Below are 24,946 nucleotides of genomic sequence, written 5' to 3'. Positions count from 1 at the left end.
ATAACAGCAGCAAAACTACAGCTATGAAGTAGCAACACAACATGAGGAACCGCGTTAAAGGATCAAAGCATTAGGAGCTTTGAGAACCACGGCGTTAGAGGATAACATTTTCGTTTTGGATCTGAAATTTGAGAAAATAGGCAAATTAATAAAGCAGAATGTTAGCCATTTTGTAGTAATCACATTAAAAAAAAAGTATAATATTTTAGAAATGTATCTTTGGGACATAGTGAACATTGTTATTATATGTTAGCCTGATCCAAACTGACTTCACTCAAATCTGACAAGCTTGTCTAAGTACCACCTATCTTCCTAGAGATGTACAAGATTAGGGGTAAGTCCCTGCCTGATGCCTCACTATTCAGATCCTGACTAGGTGGAGTCCCTAAGACACAGGAAACACTCAAGCATTATTGGTCTTACTAAAGGAAAGAATGACTTCGGCAGCCCTTTATACCCAAACAACGAAACCCTCTTGACCAGGAAACTAGACAGACCAGGACTTTAGCACCCAAAATTAGAGTTAGTATACCCAAATGTACAGTTGAAGTGGTTTATGCAGATAGCTCCTAATACTCTGGCATTATCGGTAGAGAGACTGCTGCAGGTAGGAGGCCACTTGGGGGTCTGTGCCAGCCAGCACTACATTGTATCATTCTGCCTCCTGAAATAAACACTGACATGACAGTGCATTGAATATAAATTCAGACTCGGAAAATTTCAACCTTATAGCTCTTAATAATGGAAAATGTCACTTTGTTCTGTGAAATCAACATAACCTCAATAAAATCGGGGAGGATACCTATTTTATTACGTATTTCTAGTAAATGTACTGGATCAAATATGACCATGTCAGAGTCAGCAGCATCTGAATTAGATACTGCCGCATTAGCAAATTAGGTTCATTCTAGAATTGCATGTGTGGCTTCTTACTAGGAAGTCCGTAAGGCTAATCGCCATATTAATAGATTTTTTAAGTGATTGATAGAGATCTTATTCCTGATTTTTATTTCTTTTTTAAGCAAAGGAAGTAGTTTCTTAAACTGACAGATGGTGTCTATTCAAAATATAAGGAAATATAACCAATTTCATCATCTCTACATCAACAGTTCTCAGCCTGTGGATTGATACCTCTTTATGGGGTCAAATGACTATTTCACAGGGGCTGCATATCAGAAATTTATATTGTGATTTATAACAACAAAATTACAGTTATGAAATAGCAAATAATCTTATGGCTGGGGTCAGTACAACATGAACATGAATTAAAGGCTCATAGGGTTAGGAAGGTTGAGAGCCACTGGTCTACATCCTTTGAGGAAACATTTTAAGTTGGGGAATAAAGCTATGATACCTGTCATCATTACTGTCCTATTTATCTGAATACTCAAAAAGGGAGCAAAGTAGCCATTATTTCCAGATGGATGTGTCTCTAGAGGTCTGGGCATGTAGCTCCGTAGCTAAAGCACTTGTCTACCATGCTCAGCCCCTCATCCGGTGAGCCAAGCTGCAGTGCACACTTGCAGTCCTAGCAGTGGGATTTGAGACAGGCAGGTCAGCCCATAAATAGACTTAAAGGCCAGCACCTGGAAGAGGCTGAGAGAGAGGCCAGGCAGGAGGAAAATCTCAGGATCACAATTTGCTAACAGTAGTGATTTATTCAAGATGTCATGTGTCAGCATAACAACAAAATACAAAATATCCCAGAAACAAAACTAATAAAAAAGCCAGTTACCTATAAGAGTTAGATCATTTATTGGGAAACACTAAAGAAATCTAAGTACATACTTAGGCACTGTATAATGTTTCTCTCAAATTAGTCTATAGATTTTGTACACAACTCCAGTCAGAATCCCAGTAGATTTCTGTGGATCTTTACAAGCCACTGTTACCTAGAAGAGTAAATGATATGCAATAGAGTGATGAACTTCCATATATGTGATGTCTCTTGAAACTCCAGTCATACTGAAAATTAGCAAGAAAAATGTTCCTCGTTCTGCTACTGAACCACTAACGTGAGCTTGGACACTGTCAGGGTTTGGATAGAAAATGGCCTCATGGGCTCACGTATGAGCACATGTATGAACACTACCTGATATGATGATGCAATTTGAGAAGTTGTGGGTCATCGTTCTAAAGATTGGGCCTTGTAGGATGAAGTGGGTCACTGTCTCAGGTATTAAGGGCTTTTGCCCCTGCCCATTTAGCTTCAACGTTTCCTCACTGCCCTCATGGTAGACCCTGCTGTCTTGGCCTTATTTTCATGATTACAAACTGCTTCCTGCAATCACAGACTCATGTACATGACGTTTCGCTAAATATTTTGTCACAGACACAACTCCCAAGGTTTTAATTTGCTAGGGGTATATGAATATTTCATCCTCAGGTTTTCATCTGTCAACTTTTTAACAGTTTTAGTCTTCAGTGTTGAGCCCACATAGACCAACAGCCTAGTGACTTGGTCTGGCCCTTTCTGGAGTTATTTTTCAGATCCTCTAAAGATAGACAAAGCCTTCACAGCATAACCATGTATATAGTGACGTTTAAAATCTTCTAGAGGCATCACTGAATTATCTACCATCTCCAGGACATAATCTGGTGTCCACAGAAAACAGTAGACTCAAAGCTACAATGCTAATGTCATGGCCAAAACTCCAGCCCCACTGTGTAGTGGAATTTGATGGGTGAGTGGAAATAATTGGCATATGTTCTTCTGAGATAAATTTTACTCCCTAGACTTTCAAGAGTATGGAACAAACTGAGTTCACTAAAAGCACTATACTGGGCTTGGTTTGAGCGGCTTTAATTCTGTCATCTTTGTTGCTTTAAAATAGGATGTTTTGGCAGGAGCATGAAGTTTAGCACATTATTCAGAAGTATTTTGCATGCATACCAGCAGTCTTTCTCAGATGTTTTAAAACTAAGCATCCCCTCAAATAAGGCCCTGAGAGAAGCAGGCTGCTGGAGACCAAGGAAAGACTGAGAATTGTTCTGCAGGAGAAAAGCTGTTTTGCATTTGGCCATCTCACATTGTTGTCTCATGTTGTTCCTTACATATGCCCACTAAAACAACTGGGATGTTTTGTGCCAGCTCCTAAGATTTGGATAATCTGAGTGAGTATTCTGAGATGATGCTTGCCATGAGCAACCAACGATATGATTATAGACAGTAGATCTCCAACCCTAAGCCCTGATATCCCTGACACCTGGCAAGGGGAGACGTGCTGAGGGGTACTGATACCAATGTAATCATCAGTTCGCTTACGTAAGAACGCTGCCATGAAAACCTAGAGAGCTGGTGACTCATTTCTTTCATCTCCACATGGAAGGCTGAGGTTAAAAAAAAAAAAGTTTCAACCTTCAGGCTCCACAGACACTCTGATCAGAAAACCCAAATCACACACACAGTTCACAGAGCAATTACGAACTTCTTGATAGCTGACACCTAAGGTTCCTGGAAGAAAGTGCCCAAAGGGTCTGGAGTTCTGCCCTTCCACATGTTTTGACCAGCAGACTGTTTATCTCTGCCCTTTTATTATTCTTTTTAAAAGGTAAACATGCTTCCCTAGGTTCTGCTCTAGCATATTAATTAAAGTGAGAGCTTCGATTTCCCAGGCAGCTGCCATCTGGGTTGCAAACGTGCACCTGGAGCACTGCTTAGTGTTGAACCTATGGAATCAGACATTACCTCTAGGTAGTTGAATTTTTTTTCCTAAGCAATGACTATTAAGGTATTTTACTTAGTATGTAGGGAAACAGACACACATAGGGAGTCAAAGTGATTTGTATGTGAGGGAAAAGATTTATCTTAAAATCTACCCAAAGCCTCCAGAAACTACTTTCAAAGGCCACTCCTCCCCTACTACAGACCCTGAACAGGTCATGAGGGAAGTGTGTGAAAGACACAGGGGTCTCTCTGACCTGGAGATCATCTGATTGGGGACCACAATTCCTATTGTGATGCCATGCAGTCCTGATAACCTGAGGCATATGTGTAGGGATCTGGGGTGGGAAGAGTATAAAGATGTCTTGAGGGAAGTCAGGAAGTCTTTCTGGAGCTCCCCAAATGGTAGATCAGATTAAAATCCAGCATCAGGAAAAGTCAGGGCCACTGATAATTAGAAATATTAGCAGGAGGCATAGAAACTTTTTGCCTGGATTAGGACCAGATGGGTACAAGGCTGACCCCTTTTGTAGTTCATTATGATAATTAAAGTAAATCTCACACCTGTGATAGAAAATTAGCATAGGCCCCAAAGACAACCATGGGTAACATATTTGCTGCTGTGAACACAAAGGCGTACTATCAAGTGGCTTCAAGTTCTGGAAGCAAGAATAACTAAATTTCTAGTTTTTAACTACTTGTCACCCAGCTGATAAAAGTTAACTTTTTTGCATGCATGTGATGTACCACACATACATTTGTGTTCGACATGATGTAGAATATCAAGGTTGACCACTCTGCAGCTCATATATGGCTGAACCCAGAGATCTTGTTTCTGCTTGCCTGCCTAGCCAACTCTTGGGGATTTACATCCCCCCCAAATTGTCATATTTATATGACAAGGGTTTTACTCCTTTTCTCCAATCCCCCCAAATAATTTACTGGTTTTTGTTTTGCTTTGAAGACATGGCTTCTATGTACCCCTAGCTGTTCAGGAACCTACTTTGTAGACCAGACTAGCCTTGAACTCAAGAGATCCACATCTCTCTGGATTCTGAGTGCTGCTGGACTTAAAGGCATTCACCACCACCACCTGGCTAGAATTCACTTAGAATTTATTTTTTTCTAAGAACCTGTATGTAAGGTTGTCTTTTAAATATTCTCTTTAGTAGAATTCTACTTGAAAGATCTGGCTAATCTCAGTACAGGGGGCAAAATTCTTGTGAAATTATCCCTTGTGGTCATGGAAAGAGCAAACTTTCTACCAGCCCCATTTCAGCTCCTAAGTGAATATGGGCAGATTTTTTAATTTCTAGAGGTTTCTCTGACATAAATGTGGAGAGAGGACCAGTATGACAGGGGAGAGGTTTCACCATCTTGTATTCTTGCTGAGACCATGTCAGATTTAACTAAAATTTGATCTTGATGGAGAAGCCCATGGAAAATTACCCAACTCTATTCTAGGAACCCTTGGTCAAGATGCTGTAGCTAACAGCTTCTGTTAAACTGCCTGCTTGTGTAGAACTCCCTCCAGATAGCCTCTTAGCCTCTTAAAATTGCTTGCTTACTTGAAGCCACCTCGTACTCCCTGCAGTGGCCTAGTGGGATGCCAGGTCATGGTTTCTGCTTTCAATAACCCTCATGCTCTGGATACTGGGGAATACACCTGGGCCCCTGAATATCTGAGTGTCATCTTAGCCAACTGCAACAAAGACTGAATTGGCTATAAACTGAGTGAGTAGAAAATACTTAGAATATTATCAACGATGTGGACTAAATTCCAAACATCCTAAGGGTCCAGTAATCATCATACAAATCTTAATAACATAACTAAGAACCAGTAAAAAGCTAGTTCTGTGAAAATGATTTATGAACATTCCAAATTTACTCTGTTGTCCAATTTCACCACCCTCTCTTCTGAGTTTAGTGAAAACAAGCTTTCACTAACTAGCTCACAACCCGATGCTTCACTTCCCACAACCTCCTGTGTGTGTGCTCTCTCAATGCTCACAGTGCGGTGTGTTCCTGACTATGGACAAAGTTCGACGTTCCATGTACATTAAGAGTGTGACAGTTAGCTCAGCTTATAGCTGGGGTAATTTGTCCACTGGGGTATTAATGATGGTTCTCAAGCTTCTGCTATTTCTGTGACTCCTAGAACTGAAGAAACTAAATATAAAAATGATGGGGAGCAAGACTCTCTCAGGTCTATCTAATGATGAAAAGGTATCTGTAATGATGAAAAGGATTTATAATTATATATATTATAAATTTCATAATACTATAACAAAAACTTTGGGTTTAAACTTTTATTTGAGAATTACATACTTTAATATCTTCCAAAATACTGTTTCCTAGATCACTAAAAAAGAAAGCAGATTCAGTAAGAAATTTAAGTCATTAAATATGTTGCACTAGTATATACATACAGAAGACTAAGCAATAATATTTAGCTCTGGAATGAGTACCATCTTTTTCCTTATTAAAGGCTCAACCAGCACTGTGTAGCTATGTACAAAGTTCCATGTTCCATGTACAATAAGGGTGACAATTACCTCAGCTTATAGCTGGGGTAATTTGTCCACTGGGGTGTCAAACTTGAAGTCTGAAGGGAAGAGATCTGGAGCCCGAGGGTAGATCAGTCTGTAGGACTGTCGGATTGTAACATCAGCAACACCAGCAATATCCCCGATTTCTAAAAGACAAAAAACAAGATATTTAATTGATCTTCTCCACCTCATTCCTATACCAAGAAGAAAAACAAATTTCACTTTTTAAAAGTGATAAGAGAAATACAATCTAACAGGCATGAGCAGGAGTCAAAGTGAATGGAAACAGCGACAGTGACGAGCCTCTTCAAAGGCATATTAGGGTACTGAAAGACAAACTGTTTAACTATGGTATGGCTCAGCCTTTGACCCTACTGATTTCTGTTTACTGTAAATAAGAATCCACGGTGTGGCTCGGGGCTACCTAAATAAGGTCAATCCTAGGTCAAGAGGCAGAGCAAGTAGGCAGAGAGCAGGGAGTGGACAGGAATAAATGCAAAAAAGGAGTGTATTAAGCCAGCGTGGAGAAAGAGCCTGATCACTGAGGAGGGAATTGAAGACAGTGAGGAGAAGGAGCCTTTTCCTCCTGGGACATCAGTGCAGTAGGTCAGCTGGGTATTCTCTCCGCCTCTCTAGCAGGCTTTCACTACAGTGGCTGGCGGCTAAGTCTCTTGGTAAAATCAAACAGCTGAGATTTTTGTTGTTAAAACAACAGATATATGTGAAGCAACCCAAAGCATGTGTCTGTGGTGACTCTTCTGTAAGGTCCTGTTACAGAGCTGAGACAATATACCAAGCATGTGCAAAGCTTGGTATTCCCAGCATAGCATAAGGATTATCCTCAGCTATATGGCAAGTTTGAGGCCAGATTGGGATGGATGGGAGACACCTTGCCTCAAAAAAACAAAAACAAAAACAAACAAACAAACAAACAAACAAAACCCACACACATGGGGACAGACCACAAGGCCCCAATCCCTCTCTGACAATAGTGGCTGGGGGAACGGGTGCCATTTTCTTCAGTGATGTAACTCTTAGGTAGGGAGCCCTGCTCATCCCTGCACAAGCTAGGAAAACCCATCCTTCCTCCTTCCCCCAACCCTTTACACATGGAAAATACCCTGGGTTAATACCATTGTTTTATACTCAAGAGTGCCCACCAAGAGCTCAGAGCTCAGTTTTGACCATGTATAGCCATAACCCCAGCTCCTAGCTGAGGTGTCATCACTTCTCACCTAAGTGCTATAACCCCCCTTTTCTTTAGCCTGGATGTGTAACTTCCCTGACCCCCACCTGTGAGGTGGGTGAGCTCACTCGAGATCTGCCTAATAAGCCTGCCTTCATCTCCTTTTAATCTGGTTTAATCTGACCTATATCTGCATCACCCAGGGAGGGTGACCAGTAATAAACTGCTCATCTAGTAAATAAGCCCCTTCACAAAGACACAAATGAAGTAATTTAATTTGGAAAAGGAGACTTGTACACAAGGCTTTGCCTCTAAATAATCACTATAAGCAAACTACTGTATTTTCTTCAGGTATTTTGTTTTGTTTTGAGGTGCTGTGAATAAAAACCAGGCTCTCAAGCAAACTAAGCAAATAATCTCTTGGTGAGTAGGATTATGTCCAATCCTTTTTCCTTAAGGGTGAATGCTTCTTCAAGGATCTGAATGGCTAGCCTTTCTTATGGGAGATTAGGAGTAGAAAGCCTATACTCTCAGCCTTGCCATCTCGCCAGGCGGCTTTCTGAAGAAGACCTACCTTTCTGTGTTCGCTTCTCAGCTGAAGCCTGCGAAGCCATGTAAATAGCCGCTGCGGCCACGGAGATCGGGCTCCTGCCCGGCACCAGGTCCAGCTCCACAGCCTTGCGGGCTATGTGTGTGGCTGCCGTCTGCACTTGCTTGGGGAGGCAAAGGTTGGAGCAGAATCTGGACATGAAGTCTCCAGTTGTGATCAGGTCCACACTGGTTTCCAAAGCTTTCAAAATCAGTTTAAAACAGCGGCCAATTTCTTTCTTAGAGATTCGAGACACAGCACATATTTCTAAAAGAGAAAATATTTTTTAAAAATTTGTAAGACAAAGTTCCTTTTTATAATTTAATTTTTTATTATAAAAGCAAAATATTCTGGTTATTAAAAAAAAATCAATCAAGGCTTAAGGATGAGGCCCTAAATCCTGTCAGCAATACTTCTATAGAGCTTATTTATTAAAAATTTCTTGGTTTATATTTTCACCAGACTTTAAATTTAGACTGTATTCTTTCAAAATACAAACTTATCTAGTTCAATTTATACAAATAAATTTCTCCAAGGAGTCAACTTCTCTGATACCCTTGTAAGGCATGTTTAAGAAGAAAGAAAATACTCAGGCTGAAGAATGCGAGTGCACACGTATGACCTGCAACTGTCTGCATGCTGTCACTCTAGAAGCTAAACTGTTATCCCTGTGTGAGTTGTTACAGCAAAAAGGATGTGTGACAGTCATCCCTCTCACGTTGACACAGGAAAGCTTATGAAAGATGCACAGAGGACATAGTGAATACAGTCCTAACCTGGACCTTGTCAGTGAAGGGCAGTGTATCTCAGCAACACTGGAGGAGTCTGTCCTGTGCCCCTGAGTAAACTCAAGCTTGACAAAAGCCAGGACTTAACTCAAAGACCTTGATTTGCATAAAACTGCAAACACTATACCTCAAATAATAATAATAATTCCACTGATCTACCCCCTCAAATGTGAGATCTGTGCTAGCCACTGTGTTCACTGCCACCTACAGATTAACTTCAAAAACCTCTGCAGCATAAGCCAGGCCTTCAAGCCCATAGAACAGTCTGCTGTCCTGTGGCCTTACAGGGATTAAATGATGCTCCCTGCTAAAGCAGCTTGCCAAGGACAAGGCAAAAAGACTGTCTTGTGCATTTTCTGTCAAAGAACATAGAGAGCCGCTGGCAAATGGCGTGTACATGGATGACCGGGCCGTGTAGGAGCGCTAGCCACTAAGCGCCAGAGCTGGCTGGCTGTTGGAGCTCTCGCTGGGACAACTGAAGCCTACCTTTAAATGTCCTGGGAACGCCTTCTTGTCTACAGGCGATGTACAGACAAGCAGAAGCTATCGCATCATTAGCTCTTCCCTTCAGGCTCTTCTGCTCATACACTTGCTTGAATAAATTATTTGTTCGATCCTTCAAAGCAGAAACTAAGTTTAATTAAGTCTAGGCCATTTAATTACTTACAGTATCAAAATTTTATGTGTTCATTAAATTATGCAAAGTAAATGTCAGAAGGGCTTAAAGGAGGTGGACGAGAACTTACAACTATATTGCGTGGGAGGTTGATTCTGTCGGCCATGGTTGTGATCTCCTTGAATGCGTTCATCATGGCTCTGTCAGAACTACTCATTGTTCTCCGGTTCTGATACTTAGAATTGCCAAACTCATCAAAACTCGCAGCTCCTGTACCCTGGAAAAGGAAGATTTTACCTTTTTGGAAATTTTGAATAGACAGTGTGCATGGAAATGTAATGTACGCACTCTGACTCCATATGCCCGGGAGTCTCTACAATGGAGCCTGTGGCTCAAACAGAAACTTCTATTAGAGCATGCTTTAAAGAAGTTGGTTTCATAGACTTAAATCTTGATAATTGTTCAAGAACACAGAAAATGGAAGTCTATGCTATGTTAGAGCATTACTACTGCACAATCTTGTTTATTTCTTTGAGAAAGGGTCTCACTATATAGCCCTATAATTCACTATGTAGCCTGGAGAGATTCTCCAGCTTGGCCTGCTGTGTGAAGAAAGCTCTTGGATTGCAGTTTGTGTCTATGGTGGGGTATGGCTTTGGGGGAATCATTACTTGTGTCCATCATTGGTTCTCCATCTGGGATAAACACATGTTCATGTTGCATCTCCTCAGAAAGTCTTACACAACCAGTACAAAGATGATAACGTTGTTTTGTAATAACATGTTTGTAGGTGTTTGTGTCTACACCAACTGTAGGACTGGTGCCAAGGGAAACCAGAGGGATCCCCGGGAATGCAGCTACAGTTCTGAGCCTCACTGTGGGTGCTGGAACTTAACCCAAGTCTTCCAGAAGAGTAGCCAATGCTCCTAATCCCAGCCGAAGTCTAATTTTGATTACAAGACTGCAATTTGATTTTCCCTTCACAATGAAAAAAAAGTTGGCAGGCTTTCACAATACTAACACTGGTGAATTTTATTGCCAAGAGTCTCTTCTGTGTGACACCTTTAGTGAGTGACACTTTTGAAAAAATCCTAACTTTCTAGATCTTTAGCTAGCCTCCCCTTGACATTTCATGCTAAGTAAAATTATTACCTTGCCAATCATGGTAGACAAATCTCCATCACTTAGAAGAGGATTCTGAGAGTCTCCAACTCGAGATGGGTCTTTTGTTGCTTTGTCATTGCTGAAAGTTCTCCATTCAGATCCCACATCGATAACCCTGTCCCCTGAGAAGGTAAGCACACAGTTACTCAGCTAGCCAGACATAGGACTCAGCTCCCCAGGCTGGCTAGTGGTTAGCATCCTAACATGGCCACTTGGGAATCAGCTTAGATTCCATGTCTTAGGTGTCTGCTCTGAAGCAGTTACCAACGATGCCATTCCAGTAATATGCTATGTAAACAGTATGCTGTCATTACTCATAACCTGATCTTACAAGAAAAATAGTTAAAAAATAGCAAAAGTTAGTGTGGTAGTCTATGCCTATAATCCTAGCATTTGGGAGGCTGAGACATAATAGAGAGATCAAGGTTACACTGACTACATATACATAGGAAGACCTTGCTTCAAAGATCAAAGCAAAATAATAAAATCATTCTGATGTGATAAAAGAATAGTCTTTTATCCCAGCACGCAGGTGGAGGAGGCAGGCAGATATCTGGATCCCCATGAATTCCAGGCTTTGCCTCAATAAAAACAAAGACAGAAAGACAGACAAAACACACACACACACACACACACACACACACACACACACACACAGAGAGAGAGAGAGAGAGAGAGAGAGAAAAGAGACTAATTCAAAATAAAGTTTTAAAGGCGGAATTTAAAACGACAGGCAGAGGCTGTAGGTAGGTATGTGATATCAAAATACATGGCAAGAGTGGGTCTCACTGGCACTGCTTTAACAGGAAACACCCCTGAAGCAAGCAGAGATGGCACTGAACACTGAAGCACACGCGATCACTGCGCCCACAGTAAACGTTATCATTTATTCCCCAGAGCTATATCAACACAAGCAGCACGTCCACTGGTGCTTCACAAATGAGTTCAATTGTGATCACACAGTTTGACATGTGTACCAGATCCCAACTCAGTCCACTGAACTCTTTCGATGAATTCTGCCACAGGACATTTGAAAACTCAGCATGTTCATCCGCCACTACAATAACATTCCGTATGGACTATGGACAGTCAATGAATGCAGTGAGTACAATACAAAGTATGAGACCAAGCTGCTGCTTAGCTTTGGAAACTTTAACTAAGAAAATCTAGACAGAGGGATGAGGACATGGTTTAGCAGTTCAGAGCATGTGTCACTGGCCCTAATTTGGTTCTCAGCACCACACCTATAACCAGCTCTAGAGGTTCCGCACTCTCTCTCCACAGGAGGATGCATATGTCATCCATGAGGAAAGGTGACAGGACAATTCTCTCCTACCATGTGGGTTCAGGTGGGTGACTTAGTTTGTCAGGCTTGGTGGGAACCACTCTGATCTGTTGAGCCATCCTGATGGCCCCAATCATTTTATGTTTAAAAAAAGAAAGAAAAAAAGGCGAGTAAAGTTTCTTAAAAGCAGCTAGAAGTCCTTGGTGCTGGCTACTTATCTCTACAAAAACTGAGAAATTGGCAGATGGTCCCTCCATTTCCAGGGTGATAAGAGGGTGTTCTTCTGCCCTTAGACTGTGAAGTCCCCGGGCTCTGCAGCACCTACTCAGTGACAAAGAGAATGGAGGAAAAGATCATTTCAGTGCAGACCATGCCAAATCCTTTACAGAATACAGGAATCAGCACATATACAGAATAGCAATTACAATGTAAACCTAGTGATGCACTTTAAGGAAGTAAACATATAACAGAACGATGTGCTAATGAAGGACTCTACGAATCTGACTTTCTTTGTCAGAGAACCTCAGTAACCAGCACATTGCCTGGACAGGTATTTGTGAGGCAGTGTCCCCACCTGTCATGTCTATGTGCACTGAGAACAAGCAGGAAAGGCATTTTAGCATGCCAGTCCAGCCTGAGCATGGCTCCAAGCAAGGGCATGGTTAAGTGAGAGACGTGTACTATGTGGTTTCCATGGTCTTGTGCTTTCAGAGTCAATGAGGCCAATTTCCTAGTCAGCAAAATCAAAACAAAAGCATACACAAATGTAAGGCTTTAACACTAAAGTGCCAAATCTGAAAAGGTAAAATATGTAGTTGTATGTAAAGTAAGCACATATAATTTTATTTTTTCAAGCACTCGAGGCCTTAAGCATACTGGTCAAGCGTTCTCTGAACTACAGTATCAGCCCTATGTCTATTTTTATTTTGTGCCAGGGTCTCACTAAATTGTGCAGGCTGGCCCAGGACTCATGGTAGCCCAGGCAGGTGTTTAACATCACCCCTGTCTCAGCCTCCCTAATAGCTGGGATTATAGACCTATGCCACCAGGCCTGGCTGACTAATATTTCAAGGGACAGAAGTGGATATATCAAGAGAAGTGTGGGTGAAGAGGCTTGCAGGTATGCCTACATACATACTGTGATTCTACTCAGTATTTTGAGATAAAGCACAGCAAACCATTTTCCTTTTGGCATCTGTACTGGCTGGTTTTGTATCAACTTGACACAAGCTGGAGTTATCACAGAGAAAGGAGCCTCAGTTGAGGAAATGCCTCCATGAGATCCAGCTGTAAGGCATTTTCTAAACTGGTGATCAAGGGGTGATGGCCCAGCCCATTGTGGGTGGTGCCATCCCTGGGCTGGTAGACCAGGGTTCTATAAGAAAGCAGGCTGAGCAAGTCAGGGGAGGCAAGCCATAAGCAGCATCCCTCCATAGCTTCTGCATCTACCCCTGCCTCCAAGTTCCTGCCCTGTGTGAGTTCAGGTCCTGACTTCCTTTGGCGATGAACGTGGATGTAGCAGTGTAAGCTGAATTAACCCTTTCCTCCACAAACTTGCTTCTTGGTCATGATGTTTGTGCAGGAATAGAAACACTGACTAAGATAGCATCAAAATACCATTTACTGATTGCTTTATACTATGGACTGTAAAACTAATAATGATATGGTGGCCTAGTATATAGGATTAACAGGAAAACCCGGAAATGAGCTATTAGGTACATTTTCCGAATATGTGGACCGATTCAGGTGACTGTCAAGAATCTGTGCCTTGTACTAAGAAATACTCCCTTTAGATTTGTAAGAACCCCATCCAAGGCAGTTCAAAGAGCACAGCATGAAGGTGGAATGCGCTCAAAAGTCACGCGCAGGGGTGAATGATAGGCAGGACTACTCAGAGGAGATCTGAATATAGAGAGGCTGCCGCTTAAAATCCAAATGAGGCACCAGTGTAAAAGTTGCCCTGAAAGAAAACCAATCCACAATGTTTTCAAGGAGAGAGTGATATAAAATAGCCCTAATGTTTAGATACTGTGATCTCTGACTAAGAGGAAGTCTGAGAGCAAGAAGCCTACCAGTTAGTGAGCACAAACACACCCTAAGTATCCTAGAAACGGAAACATGCCAACTTTCCCCTCTTAAACTGCACACTGACTTTTGTAAACTCAGACCACATAGCTGTCAACAGTAGCACTGACGTGGACGTAAACTATCAGTGCAGCTGTCTCCATCCTAGAGCAAGACCTTACGGGCTTTCCTCTAGGTCCACAGAAGAAGTCCTCCCCAGCACGTGTCCCTGTAGATTATATGTGTGTGTGTGTGTGTGTGTGTGTGTGTATGCATATATACATAGTTCTAAAGATATCAATGTCATCTGTGTATTTTTGAGAAACAATCGAGAATAACCATGAAAATCATTCTCCCTAGTTCACATCACTCTAGCACTTACCTCTGACCTGGCAACTGGATTTTAGAACATAAGGTCAAAACAAGTCATTTCTTTTTTAAATACTTGCTTTTAAAAAAGATGACTTTAACTTTAGTCGTGAACATGACAAGACATTAACTGGAAATGGTATTGCTAATTTTAAGCAACACTACTATGAAATCCCAATTCACAAGGCAGACCACTCATCCTTTTCCCAGCAGAGTTGATGCTTGAACAATGTAGTTACACATCAGGCACTCACTCTACCACTCGGCTACATTTCCTAGTTTCGATGTATCTTCTAACAGATATGACTGCAACTGCAAACTTAATAGTTTGCTGATTATAAATCAACATTCAGGCAATGAACAAGGTCAAATCTATGAACAAACTGATGCCCTAAATACTGTACTGCCATCTACTGTTGAAGTTCTACAGTGACACCATCCCACCATTAAAACATAGTTGGGGGCAGGGACTGCTAAACGATGGCTTAATTGAACAGCTTTCTGAACAGAAAGAAGCTCTGCCTTATTGGCCTGCTTAGTCACCACACATCTTAAAAGGGACTGGCAAGGGTCTGGTGCGGTGATGTACTCCTACAATCCCACTAAGGAGACTAAGGCGAGCCTATTCTGAACAACAGGCGAGCCAGGGCTATTAGGGAGATGGCCCACTTGCTATAAGGCCTTGCTCCATAAACATGAGGACCTGAGTTCAGACTGTGGGTGGCTATTTAAAAACGTCAGCATGGCTACATACTTGAAAGCCATATGCAGAGGAGTATGGGTAGAAACAAGGGGATTCCTGAGGCTTGCTGACCAGATGAATAGCAGCAAGCTCTGGGTTTACTGAGAGGCCCTGTCTTAAGGGCATAAGTTTGAAAACAATGGGACTTACTTACCCTCTGACCTCTGCAAGCTTACAGGCACATGCACACAGGTACACACCACAACACACCTGAACCATCTATGTATTTAATGAAAGTCAAATAGAAGACTATCAAATAGATGTTAGTGACACACTGAACAGTTATGGGAATGGATATCTCCAATCTCCCAATATGAGTGCATCTTGAGACTTTCCTGATGGCTTTCTTGGCTCTACTGTCAACAGTTTCTCTCAAAAAAAAAAAAAAAAGTGCTCCTTTCGGCAGAACGTGGACTAAAATTGGAACAATACACAGAAGGTTAGCATGACCCCTGTGAAAGGATGACACAGAAATTTGTGAAGTAATCCATATTTTTTAGAGGATCAGGAAATTGAGCGGAGGTATGTAGCATTGGAGGAACTGGGAATAGCTACTACAGAGTCTCAGAAGCCAGGAAAGCTCCCAGGACCTAACTGGGATGACATCAGCTGAAATCCACAAAAGGAAGAGAACCTGTAGAGACCACATCCAGACACTAGTCACAGTCCCCAGGTGAGGGATGGGGCCACCCACTCTTCTCAAAAATACTAACCCTGTCTAAAGGAAATGCATGGGCAAAGAGTGGAGCAGAAGCAGAAGGAATGGACATCCGGAGACTGCCCCACCTAGGGATCCATCCCATCTGCAGACACCAAACCCAGACACTACTGCTCTGTTATACCAAGAAGTTCGTGCTAACAGGAGACTGGTATGGTTGTCCCTGGAGTGGCTCTGCCAGAGCCTGACCAATAGAGATGCAGATCTTCACAGCCAACCAGCAGACTGAGCACATGGACCCCAGTGGAGGAGTTAGGGGAAGGACTGAAGGAGTTGAAGCGGTTTGCAGCTCCACAGGAAGAATAACAATATTAACCAACCAGCCACCCTCTCCCAGCTCCCAGGGACTAAACCGCAAACCAAAGAGCACACATGGAGAGACCCATGGCCCCAGCTGCTTATGTAGCAGAGAATGGCCTTGTCTGGCATCAACTGAAAGGATTAGTCCTGTGGAGACTCAATGCCCCAATGTAGGAAAATGCATGGGAGGTGAGGTGGGAGTGGGTGGGCAGGTGGGGAAGCCCCTCATAGAAGCAGCGGGAAGGAGGATGAGACAGGAGTTTGCAGAGGGAAAACTGGGAAGAGGAATAACATTTGAAATGTAAACAAATAAAATATCCAATAAAAAAAAATCCTTGCATTCCTGATTGCCCCTTTTAAATCAGGTATCACATAGAAAACATGACTACTCTGAGGTAACGCCATACCTAGTTCTTTTTAATTAAGAAATTTTGCTGTGATCAAACACCCCATGTGAACTCTTTTCTGATGTCTTTCTGAGTTGCTGTTCTGAAGAGTGCTTACCATGGCCATGTCTGGACTGTCTATGGTCATCCCCATAGTTACAGCATCTCTGCATAACAAACAATGGCACTGCTTCACCTAATCAACAAACTAATAGTGACATTGGTACAACGTAGTAATAAACACTATAAAACGTTGCAATATGGCAACTTGCATGCCACTTAAGTAGCCACTGAGTTCCTCCACAACTAAAGCTGACAGTGTAACTGGGTCTCAGAGTCAGGTGATACTCAGACCTGTGTGCCTGCTGCAACAGGAAGCATAAGGTGGTGAAACATGCCTCAGCTGGTCTGGTGCTGCTATGCATTCAAATGCTAAACCGTGAGATCCTCACACCAAGTGATGCTAACCTTGCTGCCCATGTTAACTGGTTAATGAAAGGCTGATGCCTATGAATAGGCAGTAGAGAGGTAAGAGGGTTTTCAGTTGCCTGGCTTGAAAAAGTATCATTTCAATTGTTCTCAACCACTTGAAAGTATAAAAGCCAACTTTTATCATGAAGGCCACATTGAGAGCAAGTGTCCTGACTCTAGAAACAGTGAATCTCAAATTCTCCTAGTAATGTTCCAAAATCCCCACAGTAAGCTAATCCATGGGGGAAAGTCTCAAATCCTCCCAAGTGGTAAGGACAGACAACTCCGTGTGGTGTGCAGCAAGCGCCCTCCTGGGTGAACAATGTTTAATAGGAATATTACACAGTTCGTGTCGTCCGTACTTGTTACAGTTCCAGGGCTAAGGGCCATTTCATTCCTAAGTGACTTAAACTGCTCAACGGCTGGGAACGCAGCTCAGTGAGAGTGCCTGCCTAACTTTGAGGCCCTGTGCTTCCTTGACAATACTGGAAAGCAAAGCAAAGTCTTCACTATTGCTTCTGTTTTCTGGGAATGCTCAACAAGTGTAATTTTTGGGTGAGTCCAAGTCTCTTCTGTGCATCCAAATTAGTGAGCCAATAATCATAAAACTGTTGGGCTTGAGCCAAGGGCTATCACAGTGCTTGGCAAGCAAGTAGCTCTATCCTCAGACCTAAAAGCAAAATTTTAACATGTGACAATTTTAAGTAGCCATTTGAACTAGATAATCTAAATCATGATGCCACATTAAGAAATCTTTTTGTTTTTTAGCAAGGCACAGGATGAGGCTCAGTATTACTACTATGAAATCCACCACATTTATTTTAGAGAGCATACAAGCAGCATAAAAGTTGCGTGTTTTTTAGTTATTTGAATACCAATCTCTCATATATGCCTTCCACTTCCATTTAAAACTGAGGACGTAAGCGCTGTTGGCCTTTCCACTTCATTTTGGTAAGTTCCCACCTATATGACACAACACAGTGGCTACATACATACAATGCTACAGGGATCTCTAGAGGATCTTATTCATTTCTATTTCTCTCTCTTTTTTTTTAATTTTATCATAACTGTGACTGATGTGTGTGGGTGAGAGCTGTCAAAATGTATTCATTAAAACTTTGAAAACTGTACAAAAGCAAAGTACTATACGTTACGGTTTAAATTGCCTTAATAGCTACTTACCTACTACTAGGCCACATTCAGGACAGATCATATCACCAGCTCTGTAGTCCTCAACTAAAATTGCATCTGGATGATTTGGACACGTGACTCTTGGGAGAGCATCCAAACTACATGGAAAACAAAAACAAAAACACATTTTATATTTCCTAAATAATATGAAACAAGTCTTTATTGTTTTCTGGTAATAGGCAAGGTACAGATTCTGAAACTCTTGATTAGTATAATAATAACTTACAATACCCTGTACCATTTACACAGAATTACCTGCTTTTCCCTTTCTAGTTTTCCTTAGAAAATAACAGTGTTTTCCTGCTTGCTAGCCCCTTACTGCAGACTCAGCATGACACACCAAAGCCAAACATGTTTAAATGAAAGACAATCAGGTCTGACAGACAGATGGACAGACAGGTGTGGCTATGCTGACCTTAATGATGACTTAACTTAGTCAAGTCTGAGGAGGCTAACCTTTAAAATTACTTTTGCTGACACATGCCTATAGTCCCAGCCTTTAGGCTGCAATAGGATTCCTTGAGCTCAGGACTTCCAGACCAGCCCAGACAAAAAAACACAGGTTATCTTCTCAAGTTAAAAATAAAAATAAAAAAGTCTGAATAACCATACATAGAGATTCCTGTCTCTTAACCTGCACAAGCATGAATTCAAAATTGATCAAAGACCTTCATATAAGATCTGAACTTCGGGGCTGTAGAGATGGCTCAGAGGTTCAGAGTGCTTAATACTCTTCCAAGAAGACCTGGATTCAGTTCCCGGCACCACACGGTTGCTCACAACCACTTGTAACTCCAGTTCCACAGGATCTGATACCTTCTTCTGGCCTCTGAGTTCACCAAGAACACACTCAGACACCTAAAATAGTCTTTTTTAAAAAAAAAAGCAACACAGATCTGATACTCTGAAAGAACCAAGTGAAAACAGGTAAAACCACTTCTAGACATCAATTCGGCTAGGACTTTCTGAAAAGAATTCCAACAGCACAGAATATCATCCCAAAAACTAAAGAGTGACTGAGTGAAAAAATGAACCAGCATTTCTACAGCAATGGAAATACCCAGCAGAGTCAAGAAACTACACTACAGGAAGAAAGTCTGCCCGTGACATAGGAGGATTATTGTTCAGAATCTCCATGAACTCCAAACACTGAGTACCAAAAGGACAAACCATCCTATCAACAACTGGACTAATACAAAGACAGTTCTCCAAAGGTGAAATACAGATGGCCAATAAATATTTGAAAATGTATTCTGTGTGTACAGCCACTAGGCAAGTGAAATAACACCTGCTCTTTTTATCTCATCCCAGACAGAACGGCCATCATCTAGGAAACAGAATAAATAGGGCAAATGTGGGAACGAAGGATTTTCACACACTGCTGGCGGGGAGATAAACTGGGATGGCCACCATGGAAATCACAATGGGGTTTCCTCAAAAGATAAACCATGGGGCTGGAAAAAAAGCTCAGCGGACAGAAGTGCCCACTGCCAAGCCTGAGGACTTGAGTTCAGCCACTGGGACTATTCAAATGTGAGGGTTTTCTTTCTTTTTTTCTGGTTTTTTTGTTTGTTTGTTTAAATGTTGTCTCCTTTTCTTACAAATAATAGCCAGTTCTCTTAACTCCCTGCCTGCCCTCCTCCCAGTTCCCAGAAGCCCGTTCAAAGTTCTCCCAATTGCTCCTCCTGTAGTTCCCCAAGAGTCTGCCTAAACAGTCCCAATACTAGCAGCTCCACACTACACCAACTGTTCTAGCCGATCTGCCCAGCTCAACTTCTCCTGGCTCAACTCACCCTGACTGCCTTCACTTCACCCTCTTTCTCAGCCTCAGGTGGCTTTTTCATATCCTCTCCTGTTTCCAGAAATCCAAGAGGCAACCACACTGAAGGTCATGTGGTCAAGCAATTCTAACAGCAAGAAATTCTTAAAGGGCCAGTTGACAGGCAACTGGGGTGGGGGGGTCTGTTAAAGGGCTAGCTGCACAGGATAAATCAAACCACAGACACTCACATGGTGGAAAGAGAAAACCAATTCCCATAAGCCATCCTCTAACCAGGTTGGAAAAAGCATAATCCCACAAGTTGTCCTGACTCACACCTTGGTACATGCCTTTTCTCCAATAAATAAATACTATATAATTTAACTATCTAAGACTACTCAATTCCTGGGCAGATACCTGAAGGTTCTAAGTGAACACACCACTGATACTCACACTCATGTTTATGCACAATAATAATACAGCTTATCAAATGGAACCAGCCTGGAGTAAAGAAAGGGTGGCATGGAAACACAGCCTGAAAGATGGAAATCACAGGAAAAAAGATGCAACTGGAAAACAGATTAAGTGAATAAACAGAATCACAAAAACAAGAACAGCATGTTTCTCTCATGTGTGGAATTTGTTGTATTCAAGTTTACATGTGTGCATACACATATGCAGACATATTACACATGTTACATAAGACCTGAAAAAAGCTGCCAATAAGAGAGAAGGATGTGGTTTTAGGGAAGGTGGAAAGAGGAAGAGAGAGGGCAGAAGGGAACACTATTTGGGAGAAGTGAGCCGGAAAGAAGGTGGAGGCTAGGATAGTGACTAATAAGATTATGATAGTACTGTAAGAAATGTACTAGTGAGGGCCATTATAGCATGTTAATCTAAGAAACTAACTTAAATAGTTAATACAGCCTTCGAAGCTACCATATTTACTTAAGATTTATGATATTATTAATAACATTAATATTTTTCTTTTTTTTCTTTTTTTTTTTTTTTTTTTTTTTTGGTGAGTACTGGTCTGTAGTCCTGTTGGCCTCGAACTCACTATACAGCCTAGGGTGGTGTCAAACTAGGAGTAATCCTCTTGCCTCAGCTTCCTGAAGTGGTGAAATCTCAGGGATGTGCCATAAGGCCTGGCTCATGATATTAGTAACTTTCTTATTTATTTTATCTCCAACAATAAAACAGTTTGAGGAAGTTGATTAACCTTAAATGATTTAAGAAAACAAGTTTTAAAAGTAATAAAGATTCTTAGAAAAATAAACTTATTATTTCTCAAAAGGATGAGTCCTCTTTTAAAATTCACTTGACATGATACAGAAAATGGTTATAAGTCATGAAAAGTACACAACTAACACACAAAATTAATTGTTTTATAGTTAACTGTGCTTCTGTAGTTTCCAGTTGAGTCTCTCCTGCTAGCTAGTCTGATTCAGAATGTTTTAACAACTACATTGTTTTTATTCATTTACTTTTAAGAATTTTGTTTGTTTGTTTTATGTGGGTCTTCCCTGCATGTATGTAGATGCACTGCCTGAATAGTTAGTTCCCAGGCATGTCCTGGAATTAGTTACCATGTGGACGCAGGTCTTCTGCAACAGCAACAAGTGCTCTTCAGCACAGGCGTCTCTTCAGTTCCCTAACTACCAACCACCAAGTCACATATGAACTGATTTTTAAAAATTTCCTATACTAACCACCAGACTTATTTACTTAGTTAAAACATATCCTAGAGTTTTCTAGTTGGGAAGATGGGAGAGGGCAGAAACTGCTTTATACGTGCAGTTGATCTGCAAATCTGTTAGAAAAAATAGAAAAAGAAAACAAAACATGAAAAATGAAGTAGTACATAAAAATCAAAATGTTGCTGAAATAAGGAAAATGTTAGCAGAATAAGGGCAGCTCTCAACAAACAAAGCAGGAAGTTAACACAACACTGTGTTAAGGATTAACTTAATAGTATGCTACCAAGTCAAGGCCACCCTAATAACTATACATAAACTAGAGTGAGGGTGCCCCAATAGTTAGAGAGACAGAGATAGATAGGTATATAGATAGGTAGGTAGGTAGGGAGGTAGGGAGAGAGAGAGAGAGAGAGAGAGAGAGAGAGAGAGAGAGAGGGAGGGAGGGAGGGAGGGAGGGAGGGAGGGAGAGAGAGAGAGAGAGAGAGAGAGAGAGAGAGAGAGGGAGGGAGAGAGAGAGAGATAGGTAGGTAGATAGAGTAAATAGTGGGTCAAGCTGCTGGGGATCACCCTCAGCAGATACATAAGAGTTCCTCAAAAACAAAAATAGGTAAAGCAGTTGAGAATGTAGCTTAGTGGGAAAATGCTTACCTAGTATATATAAATTCTTGTTTCAATCCCTAGCATTTTAAAGTAGGAAACGTGGAAAAACCTTGCATTGTATTTAAATGATACTGCCTTAAATATGCATGTATGTATGTATGTATGTATGTATGTATGTATTTATTTATTTATCATCCATCCATCCATATTATTTAAGAATGGATATTCTGTCTGCATGTATGTTTGTGAAGCATGACTTGGTACCTACAGAGACAGAAGAGATATTCTGGGACTGGAGTTAGAGTTCATGAGCTGCCATGTGGGTACTGAAAATTAAACCAGATCCTCTGGAAAAGCAGCCACTGCTTAACCACGGAGCCCTCTCCGCCGCCCCATATACATTTTGAACACTTAATTTGCTCAACATCCTGAAAGAAAGGTATTATCTTCATTTTAGAGATGGTGGTCAAAAAGTGACTTAGGTCAGAGTAAGTACTGGGCATCAGTCTGGACATGTTCTCTTCAGAAACACCAACCAGTTCCAATGCTTAGTGACTACAGACCACCCTCGACGACAAACTCAGGCAAAAATCTAACATGAATTTCTATTCACGCTGGTGGACAGACTTGATACTAACAAGAATGACAGATTTAAAAGCTGGATGAGGGCTGGGCATATCTGCAATCCCACAGCTTCCACGGTGGAGACAGGAAAATTTAAAAACAAAAACTGGTCCAGAAAAAAAAAAATTTCAAGGAATTTTTTAAGTGAAGAAAAGTTTAAAAAAATGTAACCAGTGACTGTACTGTGTACTATTTAAACAGTACAACTTATGTTTCAAGAATATAGGAGTTCTTTTTTCATAAGATAAGCTGTGCTTACATATGAACACATTCAGCTTCCACGTCAGCCATGGGAAATTTCAATAGTATTTGGGGAAGTTGAAGTGTCCCTACAAGGAAGCCTTACCTGACAAAGCCACACCCAGATGGAATGATTAAATCGTAATTAATCTAATTAAATCATAAAATCAGTAAACAAGGGTGACCATAGCTTCCACACAAGAAGTTGAGGTGGCTTCCTATGCCCACCCCCCACTTTTTATAATGAACAACAGACTTGGACACTCCCAGAAAGGGCCGAGGTTTCTGTGAATAATGGCTTCCCGTGGTGACGTTTATCAATTCCACACGTAGTAACCACCGCAGGAAGTGCCAGAGTGCAGGACTTAATTTGATACTTTCAGTACATTCTGCGTTTAGAGACCAGTGGGATGATAATCAGAAATGGGCAAACCAAAACTCGAAAGGTCAACACACTGGCATGACTCAGTTTACATATATGCCAGTATACTAATATCTACCTCATAGTGGTTACAAGAGATATAATTAGGGTCTGCAAAGCATTTTGCAGGTCACAAGATTAAAGGCTGTCTCTGAGGACACAACACGCACTTCCTATAGATATTAAGTACACTACGTTTTAAGAATACATTTAAAATGACGTCCAGCATATGTAATTAATTTTCTGCAGACAACAGCTCCTTCGGAGGACGCAATACTTTTCAGGGAGGGCACTGGGGGGGGGGGGTCTTTTAGGAGAATGAATCAAGTCTCCATATGTGCTTTCATTTCTACTTGGGGGCCACTGGGCTGGCGACCCTTTTCCACCAGACAACCAATGCTGACGTTTCTCAACGTTGTGGCTGTCAAATCGGCAGGGACCCGGAACGTCGGTACCCCAGCTCTTTGGAAAGGAGGTTTCAGACCCTCAGACTGGGTGGGCCGTACGAGAGGAAATAAACAGAAAACATTAACATGACACAAAGACGGTAGGAGGGTCCGGAGGCCGGGGCCGTATGGATCCGCAGGGATAAACCCGGACGGCGATGACTCAGGCACGCAAGGGACACCCGCGGCGGCCTTCAGGAGGAGCCTCGGCCCCGCGATCCCCCGCTCCACTCGCTCCGAGGCCGTTGCACTCACCGGCTGGTCGACGCCATCTTCACGGCTCCGCCAACAGCTCGGTCCAAAGCAGGAAGCGGTACTGGCTCTCAGACGCCCGGAGCCGGGATTTTATGCGCGAGTCACTCGCGCGCACTCTGCGCTGCTACGGGTCGGGAGGACGGCCAAAAAGTGTTGGGTCCTTGACGACGCGGGCTGTGTACTTCCTAGTTTTCTTGGCGGCGTGGCTCTCAGCTGCTGGTTAGTAGGCAAAGCTTCAAAACCTGGAGTGATAGCTCACAGCTCTGATTTCAGAAGGCAGAGGCTGGAGGATCTCTGTGACTTTAGGGAAAAACTCGTCTACATCAAGGAGCTCCAGAACAGCCAGGAGGAAGGGAGGCGGGGTAGGAGAGAGACAGAGACAGTCAAACAAATTAAAACAAAAAAACCAACCCAAGAAGAGTTGCGTCAGAGCTAGCTCTCACGCAGACCAAATTAAAATGGAAGTTGCTTCTCCTCTATTCCTGCACCAAGAAGGTAGGAGGATCTGGAGTTAGAACGAGTTTTAAACAAACACCTTTAAACAAACAAACAAACAAACAAACAAACAACACACAAGGAATCCAGGTTGGTTGAAAGGGGCAAAGCCCTCACACCAAACGGCTCCTTTATTTTCAGGTCAGTTTTCCCTATCTGATTGAATTTCCCATTTGCCCTGACAAAGGAATTTGGAATAAAAAGATAAATTAGTTGTTGTCTTCAGGAGCAGGTATCAATTCAAGCTCTGTCATCAACCAACATGATTCAGAGTTCCTACATGTCCTTTACCTCAACAGCTCACAAACCCTTCTAGAATTGCAA

General features: G+C 41.9%; 1 protein-coding gene across 3 annotated transcripts; it reads right to left on the bottom strand.

The window, feature by feature from the left end:
- On the bottom strand, nucleotides 1-24,191 carry GTF2B (general transcription factor IIB). Of its 3 annotated transcripts, XM_080915883.1 has the most exons (8): nucleotides 24,128-24,191; nucleotides 18,074-18,180; nucleotides 10,545-10,678; nucleotides 9,523-9,669; nucleotides 9,263-9,392; nucleotides 7,974-8,255; nucleotides 6,220-6,359; nucleotides 1-121 (listed from the first exon to the last, which is right to left on the bottom strand). In XM_080915883.1, the coding sequence occupies exons 1-7, from the start codon at nucleotides 24,142-24,144 to the stop codon at nucleotides 6,226-6,228; spliced, it is 951 nt and encodes a 316-aa protein (XP_080772009.1). In that variant the 5' UTR covers nucleotides 24,145-24,191; the 3' UTR covers nucleotides 1-121; nucleotides 6,220-6,225. The 3 variants fall into 3 exon arrangements, with proteins under 3 accessions (XP_080772009.1, XP_080772008.1, XP_080772010.1); XM_080915882.1 differs by lacking the exon at nucleotides 1-121 and having other exon boundaries at nucleotides 5,968-6,359; XM_080915884.1 differs by lacking the exons at nucleotides 1-121; nucleotides 24,128-24,191 and adding an exon at nucleotides 19,876-19,925 and having other exon boundaries at nucleotides 5,968-6,359.
- Between the last annotated feature and the right edge of the window lie 755 nt (nucleotides 24,192-24,946).

This window comes from Micromys minutus, assembly GCF_963924665.1.
Source record: "Micromys minutus genome assembly, chromosome: 4".
NCBI classification, from domain to species: domain Eukaryota; kingdom Metazoa; phylum Chordata; class Mammalia; order Rodentia; family Muridae; genus Micromys; species Micromys minutus.
The sequence above is the reverse complement of the archived record's forward strand: the minus strand, read 5'-3'. Positions and strand labels throughout refer to the sequence as shown.

Bases quoted from the DNA above. Each gene is read 5' to 3' on its own strand.
- GTF2B (XM_080915883.1), bottom strand. The intron at 10,679-18,073 runs GTAAGTAGCTAT...TTACCTTCTCAG, and splicing joins TGAATGTGGCCTAGTAGTAG to GGGACAGGGTTATCGATGTG. The intron at 9,670-10,544 runs GTAATAATTTTA...TTCCTTTTCCAG, and splicing joins TGTCTACCATGATTGGCAAG to GGTACAGGAGCTGCGAGTTT.